At 40.9% G+C, this 17,833-nt stretch overlaps 1 protein-coding gene across 1 annotated transcript in view; it reads right to left on the bottom strand.

Annotated features, from left to right (window-relative positions):
- The window catches only part of LOC141359293 (uncharacterized), a 54,302-nt gene that overhangs the window by 8,635 nt on the left and 27,834 nt on the right, over nt 1-17,833 (bottom strand). The window contains exons 4-5 of the mRNA XM_073861512.1: nt 13,393-13,716; nt 12,998-13,207 (exon numbers count right to left, since the gene is read on the bottom strand). Coding sequence (XP_073717613.1) covers nt 12,998-13,207; nt 13,393-13,716 — 534 coding nt within the window. The remainder of the gene's footprint in view (nt 1-12,997; nt 13,208-13,392; nt 13,717-17,833) is intronic.

Raw genomic sequence — 17,833 nt, forward strand, 5'->3', positions numbered from 1 at the left:
CCCAGTGTTATTTAATGTAATGATTAACGATATTTTTAGTAAGTTAAATAGAGGTTTTGGAATGGCATTATTTGCTGACGATGCAGCTGTTTGGAAAAGAGGGCGGAATTTGAATTATATTTATAAACAAATGCAACAAGCAATTAATAAAGTAGAGGCATGGGCAGATGAATGGGGTTTTAGAATTTCAGTATCAAAATCAAAATATGTTGTGTTTGGTCTAAAGAGGAAAATTTTAGATAAGACTTTAAGTATTTATAATAATCCAATAGAAAAAGTTAAATCATTTAAGTTCTTAGGTGTTTGGTTTGAGGAAAGAATGACTTGGAAAGAGCACATAAATAATACAGTGAAAAAGTGTGAGAGGGTTATTAATACCCTAAGATGTTTAGTGGGAATGGACTGGGGTGCAAGTAGAGAGTGTTTAATGATGATTTTTAGGGGAATAATTAGAGCTAATATTGATTATGGGTGTATGGTATATAGATCAGCATCAGAATCTGTTTTAAAGAAATTGGATGTAGTACAAGCAAAAGCACTGAGAATTTGTGGAGGAGCAATGAGATCTACGCCTCTTAATGCTTTGTTAATTGAAATGGGGGAGACTACACTAGAGCTCCGACGGAATAAATTATTCCTGTTTTATTGGACAAAGTTAAGAAGTTATAATTGTGTTAACCCAGCTAGGATTTTATTAGAGGAGCACTGGGAACTTCAGGAAAGGGATGGAAATAAAAAAGAGAGTAGGAAGACGTCAATAGGTAAGGAAGCTCAGAATGCAGGAGTGAACGATATCATGATCGCACCAGTAATTATTTGGCCTCCAGTACCTCCATGGTTACTGCCAGTTCCTAAAGTGGACCTAAGTATTTTAGAGCAAATAAAGGAATATGAAGGTAACCCTGTGGATTTAAGCATTTAAAGGAGAGCTGGCCCGAGTATGTGCAGATATTTACGGATGGTTCAATGAATTTACGAAGTAAGAGAACAGCAATAGGAATAAGTATCCCTCAGCTGAAAGTAATGAATGGAAAGAGGCTAACAGATAATATGTCAGCCATTACTGCAGAGTTGGTGGCTATTTTATTGGCCTTGGAGTGGGTGGAGGAAAATGGATCGGGGAAAAGAATAATTTGTTCAGACTCAAGTGCTGCTTTAATGGCATTAAAGGGAAGAAAAAGTGAAGTCAGGGCAGATCTAGTTGTAGAAATCTTAGTAACACTTAATAGAGTTAATAAAATGGGGAGTATAGTGGGATTTATTTGGGTACCTGCTCACATTGGGGTTAAGGGAAATGAAGAGGCAGATGAAATGGCAAGAAGTGCAGTAAATAGAAGTGAAGTGGAGTTGGATGTTATGTTCGGTAGGGTAGAATGTAAAAGTATTATCCAAGAAAGAACAATAAAATTATGGCAAAAAGAATGGAATGAGGGATATAAAGGCAGACATTATTATTCTGTTCAGCCAATAGTAGGATGTAATGTAAGTAGAACATTAGAAAGGAAAGATAGTGTCATTTAGACTAGATTAAGGTTGGGCCATTGTACATTAAACTTTGGGTTAGCAAGGGTTGGGAAACATCCAGATGGCAGATGTAGATGTGGACAAGAAGAAACTGTAAATCATGTAATAATGGAGTGTTCCATCCATTATACAGCACGACGTCACATGATTTCAGAGTTATTGGAGTGTGGAATCTCTAATATATTTGTACAGACTATTCTTAACCCAAAGGATTATGAGTCCATAAAGATTTTTATAAAGTTTCTGCGCAAGACTGGACTGTACGCAAGGATTTAAAGGCTTAACCGAGTCCCTTAATGACCTGAGGAGGGCAGTAATACGCCGGGGATGCGTCTATGCTGCCGTAAATTCAAAAGAAGAAGAAGAAGAAGAAGACGTGCTGGAACGCATCAAGCGTCGGCGCCATATTGGATGGGTCTCCTCACTGTACGCTAGCACCAGAGTCAATGGGAGTTAACGGAAAGAAAGCCACACTATGGCCGTATTTTTTGTAGTTTACGGTTGCAATAACCGGCGCAATATTGATTCCAGATCACATGGGATTACATTTCACAAGTAAGATTGAACAATCCTTTTGGTTATTTTACGTTATTATTTATAATATTATGTCAATGTTCAGCAGGAACTGGTACTCTCTCTCATCATCTCTCGCTGTTTTTTCTTGACATTTGAAGGTTTCCCAGTGATACAGGCATGAGGAGGTAATGGGAAGTTGCTATAAAACGGGAGGGTTTTGTTGTGACAGAGTCGTCAAAGCTCTGCAAAAAGTATAGAAGGAACAAGAGGGGAAACTCTGATTCGTTTTTAGCAACAGCCACTAGATGGCGCTTCAGTAGCGCGGCCGCTATTTGGATTGAAAATTCTCACAGCCAATTCATTCTCAATTCATTCATATTAAAATTAATTTAATACCTAATACATAAAATACATAATTACGTAAAAATTACATTAAAATTGTGTTCTAAAGTACTTTTTAAGTAAAAGTAAAAAAGTAGATGTTTAATGTACTTAAATATAAACCAAAACTTGAAATTATGAAATGTAGTGTAGTAAAAATTATGATAATATGCTTTGGAATATAAGTTTTCCAAAGAAAAACACTGATAAAATACAGATACTTGAAAATTTACTTTTACCTAGAAAGTAAGTAGTGTCTGCCTCTGTCAATATGCCATACTTAAAGAGCATAATACAAAGTATGTGTGACAGCGTCCTGTATCATAACTAAATCTCTGCCGCTTATAACAACTCAAACCGTGTAAAAATCCGGTAAAAATTAGAGGAGTTATGATTATTCCTCATTAGAAATGAATGCAAGGGAGCGCACTGGAGACACATACCCACTTTAAAAAGAGTGAGGATGTGTAACACCGTTTTGTGACATTAGATGTAAAGCGATTCAAGAAATCACACGGAGAAGTTTCCTTTGAATCACTTTTGTAATTTGACATCACTAAGCGGTCTGTGTAGAGCCAAATGAACCTGCAAACCAAACATTGATGTTTATCTTCCGGCACTTGGCTAAAAATGTAATGTCATTCTCCTGCAGGTCTATCATGATGTGATTGTTATAGCTGGCTTGGTCATTTAAATTACTGTATATGATGTTTGATGTCACAGAAAATTCCCATAATGCAATGTGAATTACAGTTATTTACTTTATAAATATTTTGCAGTATTATACTGAGTGATATACAGTAAATAGGTGTAAAATGTACAGGAATGTCAATTAATATTGACATAATTTACAATTAAAATTCGAAGTTAGTTTCCTTCTTTCACAATTTCTGTCAATCTAAACTCTAAGAGTCTCTCTCTGTTTCTGAGGACTCATTGGTTTGTGTATGTTGTAGTACATTAGACTCTGTTGTGTGTCGCCCTCTCCTGGAATAAACTTGAAGTCTTTATGTGATAGATTTACAGCAGTGCATCATGTCTTCATGTTTCCCAGTAATAATATAATCCATACACTGTCAGAAACAAATGTTATAAGTATAACCGGGTAAAATAATTTAATTGCACTTAAATAAAACAAAGCATGTGATAAACCATTAATTTAATGCACTTAAAACAGCGTTCTTGCTTGTGTAAATAAATAATGACCAGTAATGTGTTTTAATAAAAAAAGTGTTGTGGCACGAGTATACGAGGAGCACGTGAGCTTGAGCGCAGAGCGCGAGAGACTAGAAAGTAAACAAAGCTCCATGCGGTGAGAAAGCGTTGATAAAGTTTATAAACTGAGGACAAAACATAAAATATCAACTTGTGAGTGTGTAATGATTGCATCTTTTAAAGATTGATCAGTGGATGGCTTCGTGTTGTTGGTTTGTGCTGTGTTTTGATCTCCTCGAGCGAGCGGTTTTCGTCACGTTGTTTGTGCTGGTTGGAGATTTCTCATATTGAGCGTAAGTGCTGTATTATGATACTGAGTGATACATTTGTAATTTGTAATGCAGCTAATGTTTAATAAAGTGTTGTACTAAGGGTTTGGAAACTCTCTCTCTCTCTCTTTGTTGTATTAGAGGGGAGAGGTTAAATGTGAGTTCAAACGCAAACCTGTATGTCACGTGAGCTAAAGGAGACTGTTGCAAAGTAAGTTTTGTTTATTATTTTCTTTGCTGATGTGTCTTTGATTTCTTAAAATGTAATGGATGCGTGTTGAATGTGTTTATACTTGCTATTCATGTGATAATTGTGCTTTTGTTTGATTGGGGTTAAAATACTAAATGCTGCTTGTGTTATTATGTAATGTGAGTGATAAGTGAATTCTAATTGGCCCTATATGTATCTTTTTGTATTTGTATTATCTTTCAGAGCACAATTGGGCCACTACCGTTGTTTGCTTAAGTGAAAAGTAGTGTTTTCTTGTGTAACTAAGGGGCTTGTGTGCATTACGGAGTATTACAGCCAAAGAATAATTTAATTTTTTATTTTCTTTTATTTCTGTGTTATGCCAATTGAAGTAACCTGTGTTATTTCAGTGTTATATGTTTTTTGTCCACTTTAAAAATTGTCAAAACCAACACTAAAAGAAAGCAAGAAAATACTTAAAGGGATAGTTCACCCAAAATTGAAAATTCTGTCATCATTTACTCACCCTCATGTTGTTACAAACCTGTATCAATTTCATTTTTCTTATAAACAAAGGAAGATATTTTGAGAAATGTTTGTAACCAAACCGTTTGTGGACCCCATTTACTTCCATAGTATTATTTTTCCTACAGTGAAAGTAAATGGGGTCCATGAAATGTTTGGTTAAAAACATTTCTCAAAGTATCTTCCTTTGTACTCATCAGAACAAAGTAAATTTTACAGGTTTGTAACAACATGAGGGTGAGTAAATGATGACAGAATTTTCAATTTTGGGTGAACTATTCCTTTAATGCTGCACTCCTTTTGAGTGTGGTCAGGAATAAAAGGACCCCAGTTTAATGTTAAGCCACTGTTTTGTTTTCCTTTATTTTAAACAAAGGTACTCTTAACCCGGCTACATAAATGATCTCTAGATGTCACTGGGGCGGTACTCTTTTAAAAAGTACACCTGTGCACATAAAGAGTTCATATTAATACCTCGAGGTTCATACTGACACCACATATCTGTACCTAAATGGGGTCTTTAAAAACTTTTGAGTTTTGGAAACATTATTTTAATACACTGTGAAAGTTCAACAATGTAGACAGAATTTTCAAGTTGATGTGACCCCTTTAAATTAAACATGACTTTCTTTTGTGTTATTTAGTGAATTCACTTTGGAAATCATTTTGATCAGTACACCACAGAGAGACTCTTGTATATTTGGTGCAGTGTTGTTTTTGTCCACTAGAGGCAGTTGACTCGGCTGTATTGGGTGAACTGATTACATCTAACCTAAATGAAGAAGTCAACTAAACACAGACATGCACATTGCACACGGTCACTGTGATGTTTCAAAAAATTACTGCATCTTAAGATTCTCTTTCTTGTAATGTGTGAATCCTCTGCTTATTGATGTTGATTTTGCCTGAAATAGGTGAACAAATACATACAAAAATCATTCACTTGACCATTATTCATACTTCATACTCTTTAAGTACGGCCATGGATGCGATCACTGCACTCAGGATCGACCTTCATCCATTTTGTTGTGAATGAAGCCAGTTGGTTAAAAAAAATCAAAACTTCATGACACATGACCCTACAAGATTATTACTGATAGACTGTTTGTCTCCTGCTAAAAACAATCACAATACAGAAAATAAAAAAAATATCTTACTCACATTACTACCATTTTACTCAATTACTTTTTTCTCTTGTGTACAGACTCAAATAAATTTGTTTCTGTCCACCAATAAGTTATTGTCCACCTCTGCTGTCAACTGTGTGGTTAAATCATTATAAACCCTCATGTGTTCAACAGAATAAAGAAGGTTTAGATCAACATGAGGGTGAGGAAATGATGACAGCACTTTTATGATTAAATAAACTCTCCTGTTAAAACAGTAAATGACCAATCAAAATCAACTTTTTATATGTACTTTTATTTCATCTTTATTTAACTAAGTCTCAACTCTTTTTGAGGGAGACCTTGCAGAGAAGACACATTATTACACAAAGATGAAATTACATAAAACAATAAAAATAGAGAACAAAGTTCACTAATATAAACGACTTTCAAAACTATTTGTAAACACTGAAATGTTATGTAAATGTATTTATACAAAATCCAGCTTGAGAATAGCAATAAAACACCCTAAAAACAGATAAACTTCTTTTTAAGTATAAGTGCTTTAAACTTTCCCATTATGTAATATCCCTGTAATAAAATCCTAACCTAACTAAAACAGCATTGAGTTCAATAACAGCCTGACTTATAGTGAAGATGAAAGTAGATCACAGTATCATCTACATAAAGATGCACTATAGCAAAGTTTTTACAGGATTTATTCATTGTGATGTTACAGTTGATCTGACACTGACACAAGACTGTTGAATGATAAACTCAATACTTCAATGAATAATTCATGTATTTCATCATTAGATTATTTACACTGAACTATCATTAATATGTCACTGTATATGACATCACTGCATCACTGATGTCACTGCTGAGAGACTGTTGCTAGGTGATGATGTCATAAAGAGAGTTGTGACATCACTCCAGTAGTTCTGATGGACAGACAGCTGATCTACTCACAGACCTGCAACATCTAACAATGACAAACACACAGAAAGAGATCATGTTATAAAATCTGACCATTAGTTTATTGTATTACAGAAAATTATAAAGTATTTCTCATCTCTTTTTGTTTTTTTTTTTCATCAGTTTTGTTTTTAGATGAACTCAGTTTACTCATGCTGATGAAAAAGCTGTGGTACCAAAATTCATACACTTGAAATCTTAATTCATATCAAAATATTCACTGTATGTTATGCAGTTTTGAGTTTTACTTGATATTTTTCTTACCACATCCACAGAGCTTCAATGATGAGAAACTGAGGCAGAAACACCAACAGAGAGAGAAACACTGAGCTGTCCACTGCTTCATTTGTTGTGTCTATCGTATCTAAAAAAAGACATAAAATCAGTTATATTCAGAAAAGGCAGAATATTCAGAATTTGACTTTTCTGTGATTCTCAGATTTCAGTCTCACTGCAGCCGTTATCACAGCGCTACTCAGCAAATAACCATCATGACAGCTGTGTGCATATTTTCAAAATAACACAAAAGTTCTGAGTAATGCGCTATGCTGTTCAGTGCCACTGGCAGCGCTAAAACACTTTCACTTTTGATTTTGTTAGTACATTTAGGGGCAGTTTCCCGGACAGGGATTAGACTAGTCCTAGACTTAAACACTTTTAAGAGCTCTCCAAATTGAAAACAACTTTCATCACTTACATATCTTAAAATACATCAGTGCCCTTTATTTTACCTCAAAATGCACACAGGTAATGTTTTTAGTAAGGCATGTTTGTTAAAACTAGTTATATTTCCTAATTAAACTAAGGCCTAGTCCTGGATTAAGCTAATTCTGGTCTGGGAAACCGCCACATAAAGTACAGCTTGCGTTCAAAAATAATAATTCCACCTTGATTGTGTTTCCTTATCTTCCCCAGTAATGATGGTACACAAAACAACACGGCACACCGGCACCTGACTATGAAACCTGCAGAAGCTGCGCCAGTGACTTATTGGACGTATTAGGCAATAACTAACCAAGATGTGTTCTTGTACTTGTAATTTTGACAGACCTGCTTGCTTGAAAATTTCTGTAATTTTGTAGCATCTTGCTGCATTTGTGGCCAGGGCTATTTTATCCATTCTCTTCTCATCTCTGCTGCGTTTTAATTGCAAAATTGTTAGATATAGCCAAAGAGGCAGTGCGTGGCTGTCGTTTGGAAATATAGCATTTTTAAGTAGACTCTGTCTGACTAAGCTTGCGCTATTTAACGTGCACATCTGGTGTGTGATACCTGCGAGTTGTCCTACACGGGTCGCAATGCATAAGAACATGTTAAATAATCATAACACATGCGCACCGTATCTTTATTATAACATTTATTTAACAGCAACAATGATGGGAAAGCTGTTTATTGATGAATGAATGGATCGCATTTATACACGACACGTTAAACACATGAAAGTAAATGTCTTTTAAAGGTTTTAATACAAAAAATATAAATTCAATACAAATAAAAACAACACAATTTTTTACATAAATGTTAAACTGGTGGTCTTCTTCTGCCTTTTAGTTTTTCAGTTTATAATTCCGTCATCAAAATAGGAAATCGGCATGGCGCCAGCGCAACTGTCTTTTAAAGGGGATGAGAGCTGAGACTCTCACAGGTTTATTGCTACGCCTAAAACACACCCATTACTCATTACCGGAATAGGAACAACCCTTTTTTACTGTGCGCTTGGTGCATAAACCATTTTTCCAGTCGTGAAATTAGCAAAATTGGATTTGGAGACGCCTTTTAGACAGTGCGCTTTAGGCAAGATCATTAATCAATAATAAGTTCATTAAATATGTGACCCGTCACAGAAACCAACACAAGTCGGCAGCACAAATTCCGAGAAAATGAGAAACGTGTTTTTTTCAAAATTTGTGATTTTCATTTTATTGCAGAATCTGTTAGTTGAGATCTGTTAACAAGGCCGCCTTAATGCACGGGCTTACCTGGGCTGAAGCCCAGGGGCCTCCCAAGTTCAAGGGCCTCCCAAGTTTGCGTTCATGATGAGCTGAAAATGTCATTTTGTTTAGTAACTTGTCGGGTTTTCTGTCAATCACTCTAATTGCACGTTACATGGCTGCTGATTGGTCCGTTGTAACTTAACGTGAAATAAAATGTCAGACGTAACATTTTTTATTCCGCGTAATGTAATTAAGTGCGCGTTGTCAACTTGACATTCCTGCACGTTAGACTGAGTGTGACAGAGAAACGGGACATAATCCACCAACAAATGAAAGAGTAATTTCTGAAATTTCATAATACTAGTGATGCAGGTCTCTCTCTCTTTCGTGCGCGCGCTTGCTCGTTCGCTCTCTGTGCTCGTTCAGCTGAGTCTCTGGCATGCAGAAGTCTCTCCCACCGTGCACAAGAAACTGTGCCGCTAAATTAAGAAAGGAGTTCCCGCAAATAATGCTGTTAGTTGTTATAAAGTTTAAGTTTACTCGCGTTTATATCAGGACCGATTGGATTCCACTTGTGATCTACACAAAGGTAAAAAGTCCTGCTTATTTTTGGATGTTGTCATCCAGACTTCTGTCACAAAATACTACATATGATGCTAGAAAATCTGTATCTCAAAACGGCTTTATAGGGGGCATGGCTTAGCTAATAACCCCTGAAAAGGGCTCATTTACATGAGATGTAAATGAGCCCTATTTTCTCCCCCAGCTGGAAAGTAGAGTCCCTTTCGTCTCGATTTTCTCGGTTTGAGTGTTTTTGAGTTCCTATGTTCAAATGGCCACAACTTCTCCAAATCGTATCAGATTTCCATGTGTTACACATCGTTGGAAAGCTTAGAAACTGCACTTTCAGAAGAATAACTTAAGAATACCTCAAAATGGCCCAGATCCGACTTGTGTCCCTACTTTCCGTAACACATCTAGCCTATACAGTATGTATAAAGGCTAGATGTGTTACGGCGGAGTCTCTAATGTCATCATCTTACCACGGGGAGCTCGCTTGTAGCATTTGTTTTAATGGTGCAGGTACTTTTAAAAGACCATAACTTGCTCAATTCTCTGCCAATTTTCAAACGGTTTGGTTTCTTTCAAACGTTATTAACATGGCTATAATTCTGGATGCTTTAACATGTTTCATGTTTTTTTTTTTTTATAAGTATGCAGAGGTACACCTTTGACGTTTAAAACAAACCAAACCATTTGAAAATCGGTAGAAGATTGAGCAAGTTATGGTCTTTTAAAAGTACCTGCACCATTAAAACTCAATGCTACGAGTGAGCGAGCTTCCTGTAGTAAGATGGCCGCCAAATGCGGACGTTCCACTCAATTGACCAGCAGCGTGGGCGAGACAATAAAGCGTTTTTACATATCTATGAATTAGATCATTAAAATATTTTTAGATCATTAAAATAGAGCCCTGGATATTCATTATGACTATTGCAATATTAAAGGAATAGTCTACTCATTTTCAATATTAAAATATATTATTACCTTAACTAAGAATTGTTGATACATCCCTCTATCATCTGTGTGCGTGCATGTAAGCGCTGGAGCGCGCTGCGACGCTTCGATAGCCCCATTCATTCAATGGTACCATTTAGAGATAAAGTTAGAAGTGACCAAACACATCAACGTTTTTCCTATTTAAGACGGGTAGTTATACGAGCAAGTTTGGTGGTAAAAAAAAACGTAGCGCTTTTCTAAGCAGATTTAAAAGAGGAGCTACATTTTATGGCGTAATAGCACTTTTGGGAGTATTTCGACTCGGCGCAGTAACACCCTACCTCTCCCATTATGAGAGGGAGAAGGGGAGCGGACTTTTGGATGTAATGCACTTCAGTTACCCTTAAAATCCATTACCTTGGGCTATAGGCAGGAGAAGGCAAGGCTGGTGATGGAATTAAGGGACTCCACCGACAGGACAGTGGCTGATGCAAATGCCAGAGTTGAGACTGGAAGGAAATGGAGGGCGAAGGAGGAGGTGCAGAAGGTGATTGGAAGATTACAACATCAGCAAATTGTGGGCATGGTCCAGACAGGGCAGGCAGGCCTTGGATGGAGCGAGCCACCAATTCTATGGTCCAAGGCAAGTAGGAAGGAGAGGAAGGACCTAGTGGTAGTAGAGGTCACCAGGATTGAGCAGGAGGAGCTCAGAGTAAGGTCTGTGACACAGGGGCAGCAGGGGCGATGGACAACGTGGGAGGGTTTCCTCATCAGGGCAACATACGACACCCTCCCGTGCCCAAAAAACCTCCATCAATGGCTTGGAACAGAACAATCCTGCGATCTCTGTGGGACTATCAACGCCTCACTCCAGCATGTTCTATCAGGCTGTAAAACAGCGCTGATACAAGGTCGGCTTAGATGGCGGCACAACCAAGTGCTCAGGAAGTTGGCAGAGGTGCTGGAGAAATGTTGGCAGGAGGCAAACCAGCAAAGTCCAACACAGAGCCGATCCAGGATCCACTTCCTCAGGCAGGGTGAATCCGCAAGGCATACCAGCGGAGTGGAAGATGGAAGTAGATCTGGGAAGACATCTCCATTTCCCACAGGAGATATGCAGCACCAAATTAAGACCAGATGTGGTGCTGTGGTCTGTAGCTGTAAAGTCAGTGATACTGATCGAGCTGACAGTGCCATGGGAGGAGGGACTGGAAGCTGCATATGAGAGAAAGAAGGCAAAGTACACAGACTTGGTCGCGGAGTGTAGAGAAAGCGGATGGAGTGTGAGGTTGTACCCGGTGGAAGTGGGAGTCAGAGGCTTTGTGGGCAGATCAACATCATGCCTGCTCAGGGACCTGGGACAACGAGGAACCATACTGAGTAGATCCACTAAGGAGCTCTCTGAGGAAGCAGAGAAAGCAAGCCACTGGCTCTGGCTGAGACGACGAGACAAGGCTTGGGGAGTCAATTAGGCTTTGCTGCAGGGGGTGTCAGGGAGACGTCCCTGGTCACCGCCCCGCCACCAGGAGACGTACTGGGTCAAGGGGTGAAACGTTAATGAGTGGTGGTCCCCAGCTGAAGACCCTGCAGCAAAGCCATGTGGTATGCGGCCAGGTTTAGGCCTGCCTCAGAAAAGAGGACGCCCCTGCCATGCATCGCGGGCAGTTTTAAAATCAAATTTTAGCGGTTTTGTCATCGTCATTCATCAGCTCATTCAGCTCGCGTTTGAGAAAAAATTCACACGCAAAAATCTACAGACTTTTTTTTTAATATACAGACATTTATGTTCAGGAGGAGCTTTCACTCCGCAAGGTCATCGTAAGGTAAAACGTTGTATTTTATAATGTTGCATTGTATTATAATATCTAATTTGCTGTGTTATGAACAAAGCAGTGTGATTTATCTTTGGTCTCGTCGCAAATCACACTTACAGTATTTTAGGCCTTGTGCTTTTGTCTGGTGCTGTTATAGGCAAACAGGATAACCTTCATGCATTTCAAATTGCTTACATGATGCAACAATATATTATTTTAAGCATTGTGCTTTGTTGTGATATTTGAGGTTGCTGCAGAAGCATGTATGATAGGGTCAGGAATTAATGACAATACAGCTTATCACACATATCACATTGAAAATACATTACTCCAAATGAAGAACATGTTCGAGAAGTGGAAATAAAGTTCCTAACAAGTGTTTATTTAGAATAAAGGTATATGTTGGGTAGGGTAGGTATTGTCGTGTTTAGGTTCTTTGTATATCTTATAAAGAAGCAGCAGCGCACAACGACATAGCATACACACTTTTTATTGCCCTGCCCCAAAGTCCTGGGAAGCTCCTCTACTCCCCCTAGTGTACAGGCATACAACATTATTCTTGATCACACCACAGGTATAAGAATGGCTTTAATTTATCTATAAGTGAAATAATAGATTAAATGCAGTATAAACATTAATAAAATATAGCTATATGTACAGCTTTATATTTATATCACCTGCTTATCTGATTTCATTAACTGTGACTAAATGTGTCAAACTAGTGTAATCATTATAACATTATAAATCATTAATCTAATTGCATCTACTTTTAAATTTTGAACGTGCAAAATGACATATAAATGGCCTTTTATTATAAGACATGCAAAGTAATATTGGATTGAAACATCCATAATTTTAGCGTATGAATCATTTTAGTCGAGAAATGGCTGCCCACCCAAAAATCCTGACTGCCCCCCCAGTCCAGCAAGCCTAGTACCGGGCCTGTCAGTGATGATGTAATAGCTGAAAATAAACTAATCAGCATCAAGGACTGAAACTATATCTTATATAATTTCATCAGATGTATGATGAGATGTTGTGTTACCTCTTACAGTACAGGAATACTCTTGTAGCTCCTCACTGTTGATTGAGTCCAGGTACAGCTTGTTTAATAATGTCAATCCATCTGTTACCTGTTGTCCATTCTTATACCAGATGTAAGTATGTTTGCTATCCAGAGTGCATTTAGTTGAACAGCTTAGTATCACTTTTTCTCCATCTATCACAGGGTCTGGGCTGCTTTTCACTCGTGTACCTGAGATTTCATAAAACAGAGTTCACGTCAATTACTTTCAAAGTTGGGCCTCATATTTTTGATTCAGCTCATTTGGTAAAGCATTACCTAAACCTCTAATCACAGTCGTGCTGATATCAGACTCCAGCGATATCAGCTATAATGCTTCAGTATAATGAGTGAGAGAGTTTATTATGAGCAGTTACCTGTAACAGTAAGATAGACTCCAGGATAACCAGAAACTTTATCTGATGTGTTAGTGATGATCCTGAACTTATAATATCCAGTGTCACTCGTGTTGACGTCTTTGATTTTCAGTGTGTTTCCCACAAACTCCACATGACCAGCAAACTGATGAACCTCACGCAGATCTCTGTATTCCTCATAACGACTGTAATCCCAGTATGTTTTATTTACTGTATCTCCAGTGGGATGTGAGTATGAAGAGTGAATATCTACTGTTGATCCCACTAAAGCACAAACTTCTGTAGAGGTGTAAGTCACACCCCAACAGCTACTGTTAGAAAGACCTGAAAGAGTCACAAAATACTGCTGTAACATTCACAATCAATTACAAACACACTCATACTGTATATGAATCAACAAGAAAACGTCTCGGTTACATATGTAACCCTCGTTCCCTGAAGGAAGGGAACGGAGACGTCACGTCGTGACCGACGAATTGGGAACCGCTTCGCGGGTGACCTATCTGCTTCGAGAAACCTTTAAAACGCCAATGAACTTGGCATGCAGATAATTGCATCTGCCGGCGCCGCCCCGCCGCGCAGGTATTTAATAAGCGGCAGGTGCAGTTATCAAATCAGCTATTTTTTGCTGAGAAAGCTGGACAGAAAGAAAAATATCCGGCCGATATCAGCAGTGGAACAGCAAATTGTGGCGACGGGACGTGACGTCTCCGTTCCCTTCCTTCAGGGAACGAGGGTTACATATGTAACCGAGACGTTCCCTTTCAGTCGGTCACTACGACGTCGCGTCGTGACCGACGAATTGGGAATCCCTACCAAAGCGCCACTGAAGCTGACCCTTCCAGTGCCTGCATAAACCCTCCGACTCTCCTCTTTAAGGGAATGGAAATGGGGTTGAAGCAGAGGCCGGTCACTACTTGTTCCTTAACCCACGATAGTGACTAGGCGAACTGGGAAGCGAACTCGTCAGGCGGGACTAAGATCGCTGCGGAAGAAAAACCCTCTAGGGGTCTACCACTAAGGTGATGGATAAAAAGACACGAGGTCTATAAAAATACACTCTCTTAGCAAAACTAGAGAGGCGCGGAACGAACTCCGCTAAGGGAAACGTGGTAAATCATAAACTTTCCACGGAAATACTCACAAAGAAACTCTAGGGGGCGCAATGTGGGCGCTAGCCTCACCCAGATAGTCAAGAATACATCTAGTGAGAGGCTGGCAGCCGATGCTCCGCAACATCGGTCACCAAGCGGTGGAAAAGACAAAAAACATTTTTTGTAACGTTTTTGTCTTAATGGCCTTCCATAATGGTGCGGTTTCTGCGCAGCCAAAAAGAAAGGCTCCAAGCCGACACAGGAGCCGTTCCTCGATGTTCTCACTGATCTGACGAGAGAACTCGAGAGGATACCGGCTCAACACGAACACTGTAAAATCTAGTGAACGTATTAGGTGTCACCCAGCCAGAAGCTCTACAAATATCTGAAGCGAGGAACCACGAGCCAAAGCCCAAGATGAAGCCACGCTTCTGGTTGAATGGGCTCTCAAACCAAAAGGGCAAGGAATGCCCTGTTTCTCATATTTCAGGGCGATTGTGTCTACAATCCAATGAGACATCCTCTGTTTAGTGACAGCTTTCCCTTTCTGCTGACCACCGTAACAGACAAAGAGCTGCTCTGAGGTCCGAAAGCTTTGAGTGCAATTCACATACACACGTAGTGCACGTACAGGAAATAACAAAGCCATAGCTGGGTCTGCCTCCGAAGGCAGCACTTGAAAAAGTCCCCCACCCGATCTCTAAAGGGGGTGGTGGGAACTTTAGGCACGTAGCCCGGCCGGGGTCTCAGTTTAACGCTGGATTCAGCCGGCCCGAACTGAAGGCACGAATCGTTGACCGAAAATGCATGAAAATCCCCTATCCTTTTAATAGAAGCCAATGCGAGGAGCGTCAAAGTTTTCATAGTGAGAAACTTGACGCTCACCGTCAGCAGAGGCTCGAAAGGGCAGTGCTGAACTTTCAGCACCATGGACAAGTCCCAAGGAGGAATAGAGGGAGGCGCGAAGGATTCAGCCTCCGTGCCCCTGTTAAAAACCCTAATGACCAGATCGTGCTGACCCACAGATCTACCGTCTATAGGTGCGTGATGCGCGGATATTGCCTCGATATCTACTTTAATAGTAGATGGTAACAGCCTCTTCTCCAAGCGGTGCTGGAGATATGAAAGCACAATACTGATCGAGCATTCTCGGGGGTCCTCTCGCTGAGAGGTACACCAAACAACAAACAGGTTCCATTTCAGCGTATACGCCTGTCTCATAGACGGTGCTCGCGCTGCAGCGATGGTGTTAGATACCGCCTGGGGTAAACCACCTAAAACCTCCGCGCCCCGTCCAAAGACCACACATGGGGGTTCCACGGATCGGGGCGAGGGTGCCATAATGTGCCAAAGAGTCAGCCAGGGAGGGACTGTCGCGAGGAGAGTGAACTCTGTAAAACCAATTCCTAGTTGTCCGGTACGGCGCAACTAATAGAATGCGCTCCTCGTCCTCCCTGACTTTGCACAGTGTCTGCGCAATAAAGCTTACTGGGGAAAACCCCGCGGCCAGCTGTGTGCCAGTGCATCCACGCCGAGTGTTCCTTCGGATAATGAATAAAACAGGCGACAATGGGTTGTCTCTGAAGAAGCAAACAGATCTAACTGCGCTCTGCCGAAACATTTCCAAATCAGCTGAACCGACCGGGGGTGGAGTCGCCACTCGCCGGAGCGCGCTGCTTGTGAAATTGCGACTGCCACTGTGTTCAGCGACCCCGACATGTGAATGGCACGAAGAGACCTCAGATACTTCTGACTCCAGAGGAGGAGATGACGGGCGAGATGTGACAGGTGACGAGAGCGCAGACCGCCTTGGCGATAGATATACGTACAGCCGCAGTGTTGTCGGTGCGCACTACATCTTAAGCATCAAATCACGTTGACGAAACGGACGAGCGCAAGATATACAGTGCACAGCTCGAGGCAATTTATGCTAATGTCGCTGGAATGTCGAACAGACCCCCGAAGCGACGAGCCCGCCGTACGTGGTAGAGGCACCTTTGCCAACAATAGCATGCCTGGAGACCTCTCAGTGGCACCCGCACCCTGAGAAACGCTGGGTCTGACCACGGGGTGAAAGTGTGACGGCATCTCGATGTAATTATAATACTGTGAAAGCCGGTGAGCCACGCTCTCCTCGGGACTCGGTCATAAAGCCAACACTGAAGCGGTCTCATATGGAGCAGCCCGAGCGGTGTCACGGCCGCGGCTGCTGTCATATGCCCCAGAAGTTTCTAAAATTATTTCAGTGGAACCGCAACCCTGCCTTTAAATGTTGAGGCAAGCCAGAATTGACTGAACACGCGCTTCTATGAGACGTGTTGTTAAATCGACCAAATCCCGTTACTTTCCGAGAAAAGAGATTCTCTGCACAGGGCAAAGTTTACTCTTTCCCCAGTTGGCCTGAAGACCGAGACGAGCGAGGTGTTTAAGTACACGATCTATGTGTGTGCACAGCATCTGACGAAACTGAGCTATTATGAGCCAATACGCCAAAACGCAAACACCACTCTCTCTCTCTCAGGGGCTGCAGTGCGCCACCCGCAACTTTCATGAAGACACAGGGAGAGAGAGAGAGAAAGCCCGAACGGTGAGACTTTGTACTGATATGCCCTCCCCTCGAACACAAAGCGGAGAAACGGCCTGTGTTGTGGGAGTATGGAGACATGAAAGTACGCGTCCTTCAGGTTGAAGGCTGCGAACCAATCCTATGGGCGGATGCATTAAAATATGCTCCTCTGCGTAACATTTTGAACAGTATTCTGTGAATGTGAATTCTGTGAATTCTCGATTCAGTACGCGCAGATCTAGGATCGGACGCAGCCCGCCACTCTTCTTGGGTACAATGAAGGGCTGTAAAGCCCCGAATTTAACTCGGCTGGAGGGCCGGCTGGATCGCGTCCTTTCGCCAATAGGACAGCAATCTCCGCACGCAGTACGTGCGCATCGACAGCCTTCACCGTGGTGAAGCGAATGCATGAATATTTGTAAGGTAGCCGGGCAAATTGAATGCGTAACCGAGACGGATCGTGCGTAAAAGCCAACGCGACGGGCTGGGAAGCTCTTCCCAGGCCCCCAGATACCGAGCGAGAGGAAATTAACGGCACGATGTGTGTACCCGTGGCGAGCGGAGACGGGGAACTCAACGACGCGTGCTCTTTGGCCGCATTGTGAGATGTTGTGTGTAATGAAACACTCACCCAAAACCGCTGATGGATGCTGAGCAAAGGCTCCTTTGTAGATGTCCCGCTCGATACATCCGCTGGCGAAAGAGGAAGAGGAGAACTTAGGGTTTTGAGTCCGTCCGAAACTCCTATATGCCTCCGGTGATCTGGAGAAAGAAGAGGAAT

The sequence above is a fragment of the Misgurnus anguillicaudatus genome, chromosome 23 (genome assembly GCF_027580225.2).
Source record: "Misgurnus anguillicaudatus chromosome 23, ASM2758022v2, whole genome shotgun sequence".
NCBI lineage: Eukaryota > Metazoa > Chordata > Actinopteri > Cypriniformes > Cobitidae > Misgurnus > Misgurnus anguillicaudatus.